The sequence below is a fragment of the Carcharhinus amblyrhynchos genome, chromosome 32, assembly GCF_965287045.1.
Source record: "Carcharhinus amblyrhynchos chromosome 32, sCarAmb.v2.hapA, whole genome shotgun sequence".
NCBI lineage: Eukaryota > Metazoa > Chordata > Chondrichthyes > Carcharhiniformes > Carcharhinidae > Carcharhinus > Carcharhinus amblyrhynchos.
Genome location: NC_137355.1, coordinates 22,928,264 through 22,944,628, shown reverse-complemented (window position 1 = coordinate 22,944,628; position 16,365 = coordinate 22,928,264). Strand labels below are relative to the sequence as shown.

The 16,365-nt window shown below is 41.6% G+C and overlaps 1 protein-coding gene across 7 annotated transcripts in view; it reads right to left on the bottom strand.

Moving 5' to 3' along the window:
- Window positions 1-16,365, bottom strand: part of otud7a (OTU deubiquitinase 7A) — a 147,924-nt gene that overhangs the window by 34,558 nt on the left and 97,001 nt on the right. For all 7 annotated transcript variants that reach the window (XM_080216085.1, XM_080216084.1, XM_080216089.1 and 4 more), the window contains 3 exons: window positions 15,816-15,917; window positions 14,914-15,041; window positions 1,989-2,101 (listed from right to left, as the gene is read on the bottom strand). In XM_080216085.1, coding sequence (XP_080072211.1) covers window positions 1,989-2,101; window positions 14,914-15,041; window positions 15,816-15,917 — 343 coding nt within the window. The remainder of the gene's footprint in view (window positions 1-1,988; window positions 2,102-14,913; window positions 15,042-15,815; window positions 15,918-16,365) is intronic.

The window sequence follows — 16,365 nt, the reverse complement described above, 5'->3', positions numbered from 1 at the left end:
TAAACTAACCGGCCTATAATTCCCCGCCTTTTGCCTGGCACCCTTCTTAAACAACGGCGTAACATTAGCCGTTTTCCAATCTTCTGGCACTTCCCCGGAATCCAGCGACGTCTGGAAAATAACCACCAAGGCATCCACTATCACCTCCGCCATTTCTTTCAGAACCCTCGGATGCATTCCATCCGGTCCTGGGGACTTGTCCACAATCAGCCCCTCCAGTCTGTCGAGCACCACCTCTCTAGTAACAGTAATGTCATTAAGACCCTCCATTCCTACCACCTTTCCATCGCTAACACCCGGCAAATTATTCACGTCCTCCTCCGTGAAGACAGAAACAAAAAAGTTATTCAAGACCTTAGCCATATCCCCATCCCCTACCACTAGCTCCCCTTTCTCATCCTCTAAAGGACCAACGTTCACCCTAGCCAGCCTCTTCCTTTTTATATATTTATAAAAACTCTTGCTATCCTTTTTTATATTAAGTGCTAGCCCAGCCTCATAGCTTCTCCTACCCTCCTTTATCAACTTCTTTGTCAATCTTTGTTGACATTTAAACCTTTCCCAATCCTCTTCTCGCCCACTGCTCTTAGCTACTCTAAATTCCTCCGCTTTTAATTTAACACTTTCCTTCACCTCCTTCGTTATCCACGGCTTATTACCTCTCTTCCTACTGTCCTTTTTAACCATCGGAATAAATTTCTGCTGAGCACCAAGAAAGATCTCCTTAAAGATCCTCCACTGCTCCTCAGCAGACCTACCTTCCAACACACTCCCCCAGTCCACATTCGCCAATTCTTCTCTCATCCTACCATACTCCCCTCTATTCAAACAAAGGACGCGTGTCCGGGAACCCACTTTCTCCTCCTCCATCTGCACCAGAAACTCCACCATACAATGATCACTCTCTCCAAGAGGATCCTTCACCGCAAGGTCCCTAATTCTACCCGCCTCATTACATAGCACCAGATCCAAGATAGCTCGCTCCCTCGTCGACTCCAACACACACTGTTCAAGGAAATTATCCCGTAATTGGGTTGGGGGGAGCACTGGTCAGTGAAAGGAGGGGGCAGAGGGAGGTGATACCAAAGATGTTGTTTCTAAAGCATCAACTTGCAAGGAACTAGCAGAAAGGTTGGGAGGCCAGCTACAGGTCAGGGACCAGCCATAAAGCCTCTTGCAGTTAATTTAGCAGATGAAGTAGTATAATGTGGACATTCATGAACTTGTCCATGTTGGCAGGAAGTTTGGGGGGGGGGGGGGGGGGGGTGGTGGAGGAAGGAAGGAAGGAAAACTTGGGCACATAGTTTAATAATAAGCAGTCTGCGTTTGAAGACAGAGGTGAATTTTCTTCTCTGCAGGTCATTACAGTATGGAATTTTCTTCCCCACATGGTAATGGAGTCTGGGTCTTTACATTTATTCAGGGTTGAGTTGGGTAGAGTTTTGTTAGACAAGGGTGTCAAGAGTTATTGACGGAGATAGGAAAGTGAAGCTGTTCAATCATTATTGAATTGTGGAGCAGACTCCAAGGGATGAATGACCTACCACTGCTCCTAGGCTCTAAGTTCCTATGTTACCTTTTTGCACCACTGGATGTTTCTGGACTCTATTGCAAATGCTCTACAGAATATGCTAAGTGACAGATTAAACCTATTCTGAGTTGGGCTGCATACAGCACCAAATCTGATACGGAAACAAGTACTTACATTCAATGCTTTATTCTAAGTTTCACTTTTGGTTTATATATTTAGTCAGTATTTTCTGTTTATGCAATTAGTTATTAGTTGGTTATGCTCTGAACAAATTGTGATTTGAAAAAAGTGATTTAAATTATGTTAAAAAACCTGCTGACTTCTTGTTTCCAATCTCTAACCTTCGACATTATTATTCAGTTTAAATACAAATTGAATGCAAGTAATTGGAAATTGTTGCAACTGTAGACATGAAGTTAGCATGAACTGTCAAATTCATCAAAAATAACCAACTTACCCACCACATGTGCCCGTATTCTTACTGTAATGCGTGCGAGGCTCACTGGAAGCAAGTTTAAGCAGCTCATTCCATTCTCGCTCCCATTCTTCTTCAGTGTAAACCAAACCAGACTAGTTCACCAAACAAGAAATAGAGCATTTAATTTTGATGCCACATTTTAAACGTGTTCACACAATTGAATAATTAAGCCAGTAGGAAAAAAATGATTTAATAGTTATGTCATATCTTGCGCGAGCACATGGACTCTGCATTTATCCCAATTTACACAGGAAGAGAAAATTTAGAAACTGCAGGTACAAGAAAACTGGTGTGTGTGTGTGTGTGTGTGTGTGTGTGTGTGTGTGTGTGTGTCTATGTCTGTGTTTATAAAGGCTGACAATTCTGTTGCTATTCTGTACAACAAGGCAGATGGCTCAGCTGCAGCCAAACCCCTCTCCACCCTGCACCTAAAACCCTACAACGTCAGACACTGCTAGTGGCAGAATTCTGTATTTGCTGTTCACAGTGCTTTGTCCCCAGAACAATGGGAAATAATCTCTTTCATTGAGTTTTTGGCAATGGGGTCACTGGCATTACCTACAATGTTGTCTTGGTGATGCAACTGCAATGCATACGTTTAATGTATTAGTGAACGTCAGTAAAGTTTTACTACGTACGTATTTTTGGGGCCAGAATTGCAAATCCACAAATATTTCAAATATTATTGAGTTAGACTGTGTAATGGAAATACCCAAAGGAAAGCTGGCATTATCTCCCAACCCTGTTTAAAGAAAAGTGCAACAGGATTGTCTAGTTACATGACAAGTCCATCATACAAAAGCTACTTAACCAGCTAGGTCAGAAATCTTCCAACAATTTGAGTTTTATTTGTCAATAAAAACTTAATCCTGACAGGAAATGACGACTTGTGTTGCCAAGTCATGGCAACTAACCACCTTCTTTTCTTTGCGAACACAAATGGTCAGGTTTTCTAGTCGCAAAGAAAGTTGAAATTTAGCCAATAATGTAACGTAATCTTGTTCATGCATCAAAAATGCAAGTTTAAAACGAGGCTCAAAGTAGCACACAAATAAGCATCAACACCATGTGAATAGAATCATCAACTGTATCAAAGTTAACAGGACATTAAAAAATTTGGTTATGCACACACACGAAAAGTAGATGATTCAGCCCTCGAGCCTGTGGTGTGATGCAATAAGATCATGATTGATTTGTATTGAGTTCCATATCCCCCCCACCCCCAATCATCTTGGATTTTTGTTCGGCAAGGGGATCTATCTACCTCTGCCTTAAAAATATTTAATGACCCACTTCCACCACCTTCTGAGGCAGAAAGGTCCAAAGTTGCACAATCCTCGGTGAGAAAAAGTTTCCCCTCATCTCTGTCCTGTGGGCTGGCATGGTGGCACAGTGGTTAGCACTGCTGCCTCACAGCATCAGGGACCAGGATTCAATTCCCAGCTTGGGTCACTGTGTGTGTGGAATCTGCACATTCACCTTGTGCCTAGGTGGGTTTCCTCCGGGTGCTCCAGTTTCCTCCCACAGTTCAAAAGATGTGCTGGTCAGATGCACTGGCCATGCTAAATTCTCCCTCAGTGCACCCATACAGGCACCGGAGTGTGGTGACTAGGGGATTTTCACAGTAACTTCATTGTGGTGTTAATAAACTTTAAAAGGCTGACTCCTAACTTTGCCCCCCTAGTTCTGGACTCACCCATCCTTTCCACATCCACCTTGTCATGGCCATTTAGGATCTTACATACTTTAACCAACTTGCCCCTCATCTTTTAAACCTGCCCCTCATCTAGTGGAAACAAGGCAGCCTGTCCAAACTACCCTCAAAAGACAAACCACTCATTCCAGTATCAATCTAGTAAACCTCCCCTGAACCGCCTCCAATGCATTCACATCACTCCTTGCACAAGGAGGTCAAAACTGCACCCAGTATTTGAGACAGTCTCACCAATGCTCTGTATAACTAAAGCTTAACCTCCTTGCTTTTATATTCAATGTTCCTTGTAATAAAGAATAGCATTCCATCAACCTTCTTGATTACAGGCAGTATCTGCACACCAACTTCATATGAGTCACCTATGAGACCACCTAGATCTCTCTGCACCTCGAATTCTGCAGTTGTTCTCAGCTTTTTATTCTTTCTGCCAGTGATCAACTTCACACCTTCCCACATCATACTCCATCTGCCAGATTTCCAGCCCCTCAATCATATCTATACCTGTCTGCAAATTCCTTACTTTTCCTTCACAACATATTTTCCTACCTATCTGTCATTTACAAATTTAACTACCACGTCTTTGCTTCCCTCAAATCATGGATGTAAGTTATAAAAAGTTAAGGTCCAGCACAAACCCCTGCGGAGCACCACTCATCACATCCTGCCAGAGAAAGACCTATTCATGCTTTCTGCCAGTCAGCCAATCTTCAATCTAGGCTGATATGTCACCCATATCATCTATTTTTTGCAAAAGCCTTCAACATGGCACTCTATGAAATGTCTTCTGGAAATCAATACGCCCCCTTTATCCAGAGCACAGGTTACTTGTTCAAAGAACATTGATAAATTGACGAAGGAGCAGCACTCCGAAAGCTCGTGATACCAAATAAACCTGTTGGACTTTAACCTGGTGTTCAGAGACTTCTTACTGTGCCCACTCCAGTCCAATGCCGGCATCTCCATGTCATAAATTGATGAGACATGATTTCCCTTTCACAAAACTGTCGACTCTTTTCAATTACTTTGAGTTTTTCTAAATGCACAACTATAACTCTAACACCTTCCCCACAATAGATGTCAGCAGTTTCCTGCTTTCTGCTTCTATCTCTTCTTGAATAGTCAGTTATATTTGCTACTTTCCAGTTTGATGGAACCTTTCAGGAGTTGAGCAAATTTTGGAAAATTAACAGCAACACATCTATTCCCTCATTGACCACCTCTTTCAAGACCCTAGGATGAAGTTCAGCAAGACCCAAAGACCTGCCAGTCTGCATGCAGCTCTGTTAGTTTGCCCAATACTGCTTCTGTTGTGACTGTAAATTCACCAAGTTCTGCTGTCAACTTCCACCTCTGATTTACAGCTTTTAACGGCTTGTCTTTTGTATCCTCTACAGTGACGACAGAAGAAAATGTTTATTTTATGCATCATTTCCTTATTATCTATTAACTCGCCATTCTCTCTCTCTAGAGGACTATCACTCATTTACTTATTCTTTTCTTTTTGAAATATCTGGAGAAACTCTTGCCATCTGTTTTTACATTTCGAGCTAGCTTCCTCTCATCCCTGGTTTCTTTCTCTTGATTAACTTTTTAGTTATTCTCTGCCATTCTTTATATATTCTGACTAATTACCTACCTGCCACTCACCTTTACACAGTTGTATGCTTTTTCCTCATGCTTTCCTTAACTTCTTTAGTTAACCACAGATGGTAGGTGTTTTCTTTAGGTATTTATTAACTTTAGATATCTATTGTTTGTTTCCATTCTTGTTAGATATTCAACAGTTATCCTTTTTTTCTGTTGGATATTCAGTTAAAATAAGATGATTTTGAAAGGCAAACTTCCTCGCATCCTTCATTTTATCCTAAGTCGAAGGGGAGTTTGGGTGGAAAAAAAAGCTCCTCAAATTAATGTAGCATCAAATGAATTGACCTCTTTTGAACAAAAACCTTGTATTAATAAAATCTTTTACATGACGACAGCATCCCAAAGTGGCTTACAGCCAATGAAGTACTTCTGACACAAAAACAGAAAATACTGGAAAATCTCGCAATTCTGACAGTATCTGTGGAGAGAGAATAGAGCCAACATTTCGAGTCAGAGCTGAAGTGATGTATAGCTACTTTTGTAATGTTAGAAACACGACAGCCAATTTGAACACAGCAAGATCCTCCAACAGCAATGTGATAATGATCGAATAATCCAGTTTTGTGATGCAGACCAAGCAACAAATATTGGCAAGGACACAAGGGATAACTCCTCTGTTCTTCTTAGTGCCATGGAATCTTTTACATCCACACAAGGCGGCAGTCAGGGTATCAGTTTAATATTTCCTCAGAAAGATGGCACTTTCCTCTGTATTGCACAGGAGTATCTGTCCTGGTTTGAGACTTAAACCCATAACATTTTGGTTCCGAAGAAAGATTGCCACGTAGCTAACACAGTGTCCATTCAACTTTCTGTACATTTAAAAACTGATAATAAATTTCACTGAAAAGAATTTATGTAGTTAAGGGTACAAATGAAATCATTTCTGAATTTCATCAGTGCTGGGGCCTCAGCTATTTACCATTTACATAGATGATCTGGAGGAGGGGGCTGAGTGTAGGGTGACGAAATTTGCTGATGACACAAAGATGAGTGGAAAAGCAAATTGCGCGGAGGGTGTGGAAAGTCTGCAGAGGGATCTGGATAGGCTGAGCGAGTGGACGAGGACCTGGCAGATGGAGTATAATGTTAGCAACTGTGAGATAGAAATAACAGTAGGAGGGATTACTACTTAAAGGGCGAAAAGCTGCAGCATGCTACGGTGCAGAGGGACCTGGGGGTCCTTGTGCACAAGTCGCAAAAACCCAGTCTGCAGGTGCAGTAGGTGATAAGAAGGTGAATGGTATGCTGGCCTTGAATAGCGAGGGGGATTGAATATAAAAGCAGGGAGGTCTTGCTGCAACTGTACAGGGTACTGGTGAGGCCACAGTTGGAGTACCGTGTGCAGTTTTGGTCACCGCACTTGTGCAAGGATATATTGGCCTTGGAGGGAGTGCACAGGAGGTTCACTAGGCTGATACCGGAGATGAGGGGGTTGGACTATGAAAACAGACTAAATAGACTGGGTCTGTACTCGGAGTTTAGAAGGATGAGGGGGGGATCTTATAGAGACGTATAAGATAATGAAAGGGATGGATAGGGTAGAGGTAGAGAGATTCTTCCCGCTCAGAAAGGACAGCAGGACTAGAGGGCACAGCCTCAATATAAAGGGGGGGGCGGTTTAGATCGGAGTTGAGGAGGAACTTCTTCACTCAAAGGGTGGTGAATCTCTGAAATTCTCTGCCCGTTGAAGTGGTGGAGGCGACCTTGCTAAATATATTTAAGTCACGGGTAGATAGGTTTTTGACAGACAAGGGAATTAAGGGTTATGGGGAGAAAGCGGAAAGTGGAACTGATCCACTTCAGATCAGCCATGATCTTACTGAATGGCAGGGCAGGCTTGAAGGGCTAGATGGCCTACTCCTGCTCCTATTTCTTATGTTCTTATCAGTTCTTGAAGTCCTTCCAAAGTCAATTCCAGTCTTCACAGCAATCTCAACATTTGGATATGGTTTTGAACAATATCAGTGAGGAGTGATAAAGATTGTTAAAGTATTTTGCTTTACTAGGAATTTCAAAGTGGATAAATGTGAGATATAATCTTTTGGAAAGATAAATAAGGAAATTACATATTACTTGGTAAATAAAACCTAAATGGATAGAAGAGTAAAAGGACCTGGGAGTACAAATATAGAATTCACTAAAAATAGTGATACAGGTTAACAAGATCACTTAAAAAAAAAGCCAAACACTAGCATTTATGCTTAGAGGAACAGGACTGAGAAATGATCCCAAATTGTATCAAAGCTTGGTTATATCAAACTTAGAATAAAATGCTGTGTACGTGATGTTGTGACATTGGAGAGGGTGAAATAAAGATTTACAAGGATGATAACAAACTTGTCAAATTATATCAAGGAAGAACTGTTTTGCTCCTGAAAACAGGAGGCTGGAGAATGGCCTAATAGATCTTTAAAATTATGAAAGCAAACAGTGTTTTCACGTGTGGGGAAAGTGCAAAATTAGAAATTGTAACCATGAAATCAGAAGAAACTTCTTAGGGTGCTGCTAAGAATTGGAACTCTTTATAACAACTTTATTTATCGGACACCATTAACATATAAAACCTGATACATTGTTACAAAATATGACAACGAACCACGAATGGAAATATTAGATTGCAACTTCTACTCCACGTTCCCACTCAGACCCGAAAACACACTTGCTTATCAGGAATCTATCTTCCTCTGACTTAAAATATTCAAACTCACTGCTTCCACTGCCTTTTGAGGAAGAAAATTCCAAAGACTCGCAACCCTTGAGTGAAAAAATTCTTCTCATCTCTATCTTAAATGGGCAACCCCTTACTTTTAAACAGCGATTCCTGGTTCCAGATTCCCCCACCCGGAATCATAGAATCCCTACAATGCAGAAGGAGGCTATTCGGCCCATTGAGTCTGCACTGACATCAATCCCACCCAGGCCCTATCCCTGCTTAGATACCCTGCTAATCCCTCTAATCTATCACAACCCAGGACACTAAGGGTTAATTTAGCATGTCCAATCAACCTAACTTGCACGTTTTAGGACTGTGGGAGGAAACTAGAGCACCAGGAAGAAACCCTGCAGACACAGGGAGAATGTGCAAACTCCACACAGACAGTGACCCAAGCCAAGAGTTGAACCCGGGTCCCTGAAGTTGAGGCAGCAGTGCTAACCATTATGCTGCCCTGGAAATATCCTTTCCACATCCACTCTATCAAGACCCGTCAGGATCTTGTGCTTTAATCAAGTCACCACTTACATTTTGAAACTCCAACGGAAACAAGATTAGGCTGTCCAACCTTCCCTCATAACAGAGCCCATCCATTCCAGATCTAATCTAATAAATCGCTTCTAAAATGCGTAAAATGCATTTACATCCTTCCTTAAACAAGCAGACTAGTATTGTTAACAATACTCCAGATGTGATCTTACTAATGCCTGCAGAACTGAAGCAAAGCCTGTTTCCCGGGTTGTTTTTGTTCTTTGTTCAAAGCTTGCTGCTCCTGGTAATCAATTACTCTCCCAATAAACACTGCTTGTTGTACCTGTATTCTAACCTTCTGACATTCATGCACTAGGACACCTCTATGCATCGCAGAGCTCCAACCTCTCACCATTTAGATAATATGTTTCCTTTTTATTCTTCATGCCAAAATGGACAACCTCACATTATATTCCATTTGCCAAATCTTTGTCCACTCACTAAACCCATCCATATTCATTTGTACTTCTTATAACTTACTTTCAACCTATCTTTGTCATCAGCAAGTTTAGCAACCCGACCTCGAGTCCGTTCATCCAAGCCACTTATATAAATTGTAAAAACTTAAGGCCTGATACTGATCCCTATGGCACACTACTCGTTACATCTTGTCATCCAGAAAAAGACCCAATTATGCCAACTCAGTTTCCTGTTAGCTAGCTAATCTTCTACCTGTGCCTTCTGAAAGTCTAAATACAGTGTATCTATCAATTCCTCTTTAGCCACAGCACACGTGACTCCTTTATAGAACTCCAATAAACTGGTGGTGAAATATAATTTCCCTTTCACAGAACCACATGGACTCTGCCTTGAATTTTTCTAAGTGTTCTGAAATAACGTTTTTAACAACAACTTATAACATTTTCCCAATAATAGATGCTAAATTAACTGGCCTGTTGGTTCCTGCTTTTTGTCTTCCTCCATTTTTGAATAAAGGATTTACGTTTGGGATCTGATCAGTAATAAAACCTTCCCCGAATCTAGGGAAGTTTGGAAAAATAAAATCAGCGCATCAATTATCTCACTATCCACCTCTTTTAAGAGCCTAGAATGAAGTCTGATAGGATCCAGACTTTCTCAGCCCATAGACTCCACAATTTGCTCAATTTCAATGAGTAGGGGGAGCATCACGGCAGTAGTCAGAGATGAAATAACTGAGGAATCATCTAGCAAGGCTTTGTGGGTGGAACTAAGAAATAAGAAGACAGTGACCTTATTGGGGTTGTGTAGGTTGACAAATAGTCAACAGGAATTATAAGAACAAATATGCAGGGAGACTGGCGAGACTTGCAGGAGTAATAGGGTTGCCATAGTAAGGGATTTTAATTTCTCTAACATAGACTGGGACTGCCATAGTGTCAAGGGCTTCGATGGGGTGGAATTTGTTAAGTATGTTCAGGAATCAAGGGATCCCTTTGGGGACACAGGAGTTTACTCAAGGAAATTAGGAGGGCAAAAAGGAGGCATGAGGTAGCTTTGGCTGAGAGGATTAAGGTGAATCCAAAAAGATTCTTCAAGTATATTAAGGAAAAAGAATAACTAAAAAGAGAACAGGACTCCTCAAAGACTAAAATGGACACGTGTGGAACAGCAGGAGATGGTCAAGGTTCTCAAATGAATATTTCTCGTCTTTCTTTATGGTAAGCACAGAGAAGACGACCTGGGAACCTGGAAAAGTTAGTGGTGATATATTGGGGCCATTTCGCATTACAGTAGAGGAGGTGATTGAATGTATTAAAATGTACGAAGGTGGCTAAATCTGCTGGCTAGGTACATCTAAGAACACTGTCTAAGGCTAGAGAAGAAATTGCGGGAGCCCTGGCTGAGATATTTGTATCATCATTAGCCACAGGAGAGGTACCACAAGACTGAAGGGAAGCAAATGTTGTACTCTTATTTAAGAAGGGCTGCAAAGAAAAACCTGGGAATTACCGATCAGTAAGCCTAACATCTATGGTGGGTAAGTTACTAGAGAGGGTCCTAAAGGTTAAGATATGCAGGCATTTGGAAAGAAAGACAGGTTTGATTAGGAGTAGTCAGCATGGCTTTGTGCATGGGAGATCATGCCTCACAAATTTGTTAGAGATCTTTGATGAAGTGATGAGGAGGTTGATGAGGGCAGGACTGTAGACGTAATCTATTTGGACTTCAGTTAGGCCTTTGATAAAGTTCCACATGATAGGCTACTCTGGAAAGTTCGATCACATGGAATCCAGGGAGAGCTAGAAAACTGTATAGACAATTGGCTTGATGGTAGGAAGCAGAGGGTAATGGTGGAAGGCTGCTTGTCAGGCTGGAGGCCTGTGACTAGTGTGCTGGACCTATTGCTGTTTGTTATCAATATCAAAGATTTGGATGAGAATGTACAAGGTACGATCAGTAAGTTTGCAGATGACACTAAAATAGGTGAGACTGTAGACAGTGAGGAAGGTTATGTGGGAAGGAAGGAAGGAAGTGAGGAGGCAAGTGTGAGGTTATCCACTTTGGCAGAAATAATAGTAGGAGGGATTACTATTCAAAGGGCGAAAAGCTGCAGCATGCTACGGTGCAGAGGGACCTGGGAGTCCTTGTGCATGAGTTGCAAAAACCCAGTCTGCAGGTGCAGCAGGTGATCAAGAAGGCGAATGGGATGCTGGCCTTTATAGCAAGGGGGATAGAATATAAAAGTAGGGAGGTCTTGCTGCAACTGTACAGGGTACTGGTGAGGCCGCAGCTGGAGTACTGTGTGCAGTTTTGGTCGTCGCACTTGCACAAGGATATATTGGCCTTGGAGGGAGTGCAGAGGAGGTTCACTAGGCTGATACCGGAGATAGAGGGGTTGGACTATGAAAGAGAGACTAAATAGACTGGGTCTGAACTCGTTGGAGTTTAGAAGGATGAGGGGGGATCTTATAGAGACGTGTAAGATAATAAAGGGGATGGATAGGGTAGAGGTAGAGATTCTTCCCGCTTAGAAAGGACAGCAGGACTCAAGGGCACAGCCTCAAGATGGCGGGGGGGGGGGGCTGCAGTTTAGATCAGAATTGAGGAGGAACTTCTTCACTCAAAGGGTGGTGAATCTCTGGAATTCTCTGCCCGTTGAAGCGGTGGAGGCGACCTCACTAAATATATTTAAGTCACGGGTAGATGTTTTTGATAGACAAGGGAATTAAGGGTTATGGGGAGAAAGCGGAAAAGTGGAACTGATCCACTTCAGATCAGCCATAATCTTATTGAATGGCGGGGCAGGTTCGAAGGGCTAGATGGCCTACTCCTGCTCCTATTTCTTATGTTCTTATATTGTCAGAAGTTGCAGCAAGATCTTGATCAGCTAGGGAATGGGCCGAGAAATGGCAAATGGATCCACTTGTGTGAGGTGTTGCATTTCAGAAAGTCAAATCAAGGCAGGACTTTCATGGTGAATGGTAAGGCCTTAGGGAGTATTGTGGAATACAGGGACCTTGGAGCTCAAGTGCACAGATCTCTAAAGGTGGAGTTAAAGGTAGATAGAGCAGTGAAGACGACTTTTGGCATGCTGACCTTCATCAGTTTCTAGAACAAGGTGCCAGAGATAGCAGTAAAGGGGGGTACAAGTTTGTGTTTTAAAAAGCATTTCATAGATACATGGGTAAGATGGGTATAGAGGGACATGTGCCAAACACGGGCAATTGGCACTAACTTAGTGGTTTTAAAAAAAGGGCAGCATGGACAAGTTGGGCCAAAGGGCTTGTTTCCATGTTGTAAACATCTATGATGCTATCACTTCCCTGATGATTGTAATTTTTCCTGAATTCCCACTTTCCTTCCATTTGCTGATTAACAGCTATTTCTGTATATCACTTGCAGCCTAGTTTGTAAAGACCGATGCAAATTACCTGTTCAATTCATCTGCCATCTCCTTACTTGCCATTATTAATTCTCTAAACTCACTTCCTATAGGAATGCTTATTTTAACTCTTTCCTTATTTAAATAACGATAGAAAGTTTTACTGTTTGTCTTTATATTTCTAACTAGCTTTCTCTCATACTCTGTTTGCATCTTCATTAACCTTTTTGTCATTCTTTGCTGTTCTTTATATTCTGTCCATTCTTTTCACTTGTCATTTGTCTTTGCATAATGATATGCTTTTTCTTTAAGTTTGATATCATCTTTAGAGTTTTGTTAGCCACGCTTTCTCAATGGAATGTACCTGTTCTGTGTATTCTCAATGATCCCTCTGCCACTTCATCTCTACTGACCTATCCCTTAGCTTCATTTGCCATTCACTTTAGCTAGCCCTGCTTTCATGTTCTCTAAGTTAACCTTATTTAAGTTTAAAATGCTAGTATTTTTACTCACTCTTCACTCCCCTGAACTGAATGTAAAATTCAATCATCTAATCACTGCTATCTCAGAGTGCTTTCACTATGAGGTTTTCAATTAATTCAATCTCATTATTCAATGTCAGGTCTAGCATAACCTGTTCTTTGGTCGGCTCCAGAAAATGCTGTTCTAAAAAACTATCACAAAAACATTCTTCTGAGCTCTTTATTTAGGCTACCTTTGCCCATCTGATAGTTCCAGTTTCTATGTAGATTAAAATTCCTCATGATTACTGATGTACTTTTCAGACAAACTCCCAGTATCGCTTCCTTTATACTCTGTCTAACTGTGTGGTTATAATTGGGGAGCCTGTATACCTCTTCCGCACGTCACTCCCCTCCTCACAGAATTCCCTCAACTCACCAAACTCTTAGCACTCTCTTGAGGTTGCACTGAGATGCGTTAATTTTGTTATGAGATCAAAAAATTTAAAGTTCAGAAAAGGAAGTAGACTGTGTTACTTCTGTAACATAAGGAAGACTCAATGCTAGAATGCTTCATCAAAGAAGAAATAGTGAGGCACCTAGGAAAGAACGGTTTGATCAAGCAGACGCAGCACGGATTTGTGAAGGGGAAGTCGTGTATTGGATTTCTATGAGGATGTGACTAGTGCGGTAGACAGAGGTGGATGTGGTGTTTTTAGATTTCCAGAAGGCATTCGATAAGGTGCCTCACAAAAGGTTGCTGCAAAAGGTTAGGGTGCACAGAGTTGGGGATAAGGTGTTAGCGTGGATAGAAGATTGGTTGTCTAATGGGAAGCAGAGAGTTGGAATCAATGGGTGCTATTCTGGTTGGCGGTTGGTGACTAGTGGAGTGCCGCAGGGATCGGTGCTGGGGCCTCAACTGTTTACCATTTATATAGATGATCTAGAGGAGGGGGCTGAGTGTAGGGTAACGAAGTTTGCTGATGACACGAAGATGAGTGGAAAAGCAAATTGCGCAGAGGGTGTGGAAAGTCTGCAGAGAGATCTGGATAGGCTGAGTGAGTGGGCGAGGACCTGGCAGATGGAGTATAATGTTAGCAAATGTGAGGTCATCCACTTTGGTAGAAATAATAGTAGGAGGGATTATTATTTAAAGGGCGAAAAGCTGCAGCATGCTACGGTGCAGAGGGACCTGGGGGTCCTTGTGCATGAGTCGCAAAAACCCAGTCTGCAGGTGCAGCAGGTGATCAAGAAGGCGAATGGAATGCTGGCCTTTATAGCGAGGGGGATAGAATATAAAAGTAGGGAGGTCTTGCTGCAACTGTACAGGGCACTGGTGAGGCCGCAGCTGGAGTACTGTGTGCAGTTTTGGTCGCCGCATTTGCGAAAGGATATATTGGCCTTGGAGGGAGTGCAGAAAAGGTTCACTCGGCTGAAACCAGAGATAAGGGGGCTAGCCTATGAGGAGAGATTGAATAGACTGGGCCTGTACTCATTGGAGATTAGAAGGCTGAGGGGGGATCTTATAGAGACATATAAGATAATGAAGGGGCTAGATAGGGTAGAGGTAGAGAGATTCTTCCCACTTAGAAAGGATAGCAGAACTAGAGGGCACAGCCTCAAAATAAGGGGAGGGGGCAGTTTAGATCAGAGTTGAGGAGGAACTTCTTCACTCAAAGGGTGGAGAGTCTCTGGAATTCTCTGCCCATTGAAGTGGTGGAGGCTACCTCGCTGAATATATTTAAGTCACGGGTAGATAGGTTTCTGATAGACAAGGGAATTAAGGGTTATGGGGAGAAAGCGGGAAAGTGAAACTGATCCACTTCAGATCAGCCATGATCTTGTTGAATGGCGGGGCAGGCTCGAAGGGCTAGATGGCCTACTCCTGCTCCTATTTCTTATGTTCTCATGTTCTCATTCCACTGCAAATTCTTTATAAAAATGTCCTGTTTCACTTTGACTGAAATGATGGCACTGTCACTTGAAATTCCAAAACTAAGTAGTATATTAGGTCCATTTTGTGCACCAACCTCTTTATTTTGCTGTGTCTGTTGCCATCTCCATCGTCTCTTTAATGCATCTCTTTCTGTGCCGTTTTTCATCATAGCATAAAGAGCTTTCCGAAGCATTAGGTCTCTATCGTGGAAACCCCACATGCCTAAACACAGAGTAGTTTGTTACAAACGTGATGTTTCAGGACTATGTAATTAATTTAGGGTGAAATGGAAGATTAAGGGCATCACATGACCTATTCAAAATACAGTCCAACAACAGGCCTGGGTGGTTTGGTTGCTGAAGATTAAAATAAGTTCAGGTTATTTTGTTGGAAAGAGGATGCCTATAGACAAAGGCAGAAACAGGGGCAATGACAGTGAATAGACTTTGGAAGGTGTTAAGAATGTTATATTGTAAATAATATTTTAAACTGTCTATTTAATCTCAAGATAGAATATAGTTGTAGGGAAGTGTGGTGGGAGGCATCTAAATTTAGGACAGCTGATTAGTATTTCTACCTGGATATAAGGCCCATTTCTTGGTTACAGTCAGATCAGCCATGATTTCATTGAATGGTGGAGCCGGCTCCAGAGACCAAGTGCTTACACCTGCTCCTAGTTTGTATGTACTTAAGGGCAGAGTAAAGTTTCACTGTGGAGGGAGATTTTTGGTCAAGTTAAAGCATCGACAAAGGAACTTTTGTCGTTTAGAGTACAAGCTGCCAACCAAATAATGCTTAGTCAATGTTGCTTTTAGTTTATTACCATAAAAATCTTAAAATTTGCAATCTTGTTGGCAAGTCCTCTACAGTTGACCGTGGAGAATTTAAATTTATTTTTAAAGTTATTGGTTTCCATGGGGATCATAATGTTATTTAAGTCAATCCTTTGAACAAACAACAAAGGCAATGAGATATATAACTTCATGTATACATTACCTAAAGAGGCTGCATGTAAGAGACAGTTCCCATCCCCTGTTGTTGCTAATGGGAGAAGACGTTTGCAACTTGAACAAACAACAGACCACCAATTTAGGCGACCTGTAAAAATAAAAAGTCAGTTCTTAAGTAGCACGTAGCAGTGTTATCTGTTGGGAGTTTACACAGTTTGAAGCCTTGCAATATTTGATAATAGTCAAAATTACTTTCATTTGGTGGCATAAATTAATATTCATCTCTTCACTTGAGTTATTTTCCATCACACCTTTGTGGTAGTAAACTAATTAGGAGTTGTCAACTTAATGTGATCATAAATAGAACAAAGATTAGAGAAATGAAAGCATCAAGATCAAGAAGTCAAGAGATATAAACCAGTTTTATCAGAGTCAATGCCAAATCAACAGGTTATATCCTCCAGATAGCTGTAATACTCTTCTCAAAAGTTAAAATTTTTAAAGAAGTTTATTTATTAGTTTCAAGCAGGCTTACATTCACACTGCAATGAAGTGACTGCAAAATTCCCCTAGTCGCTACACTCTGGCACCTATTC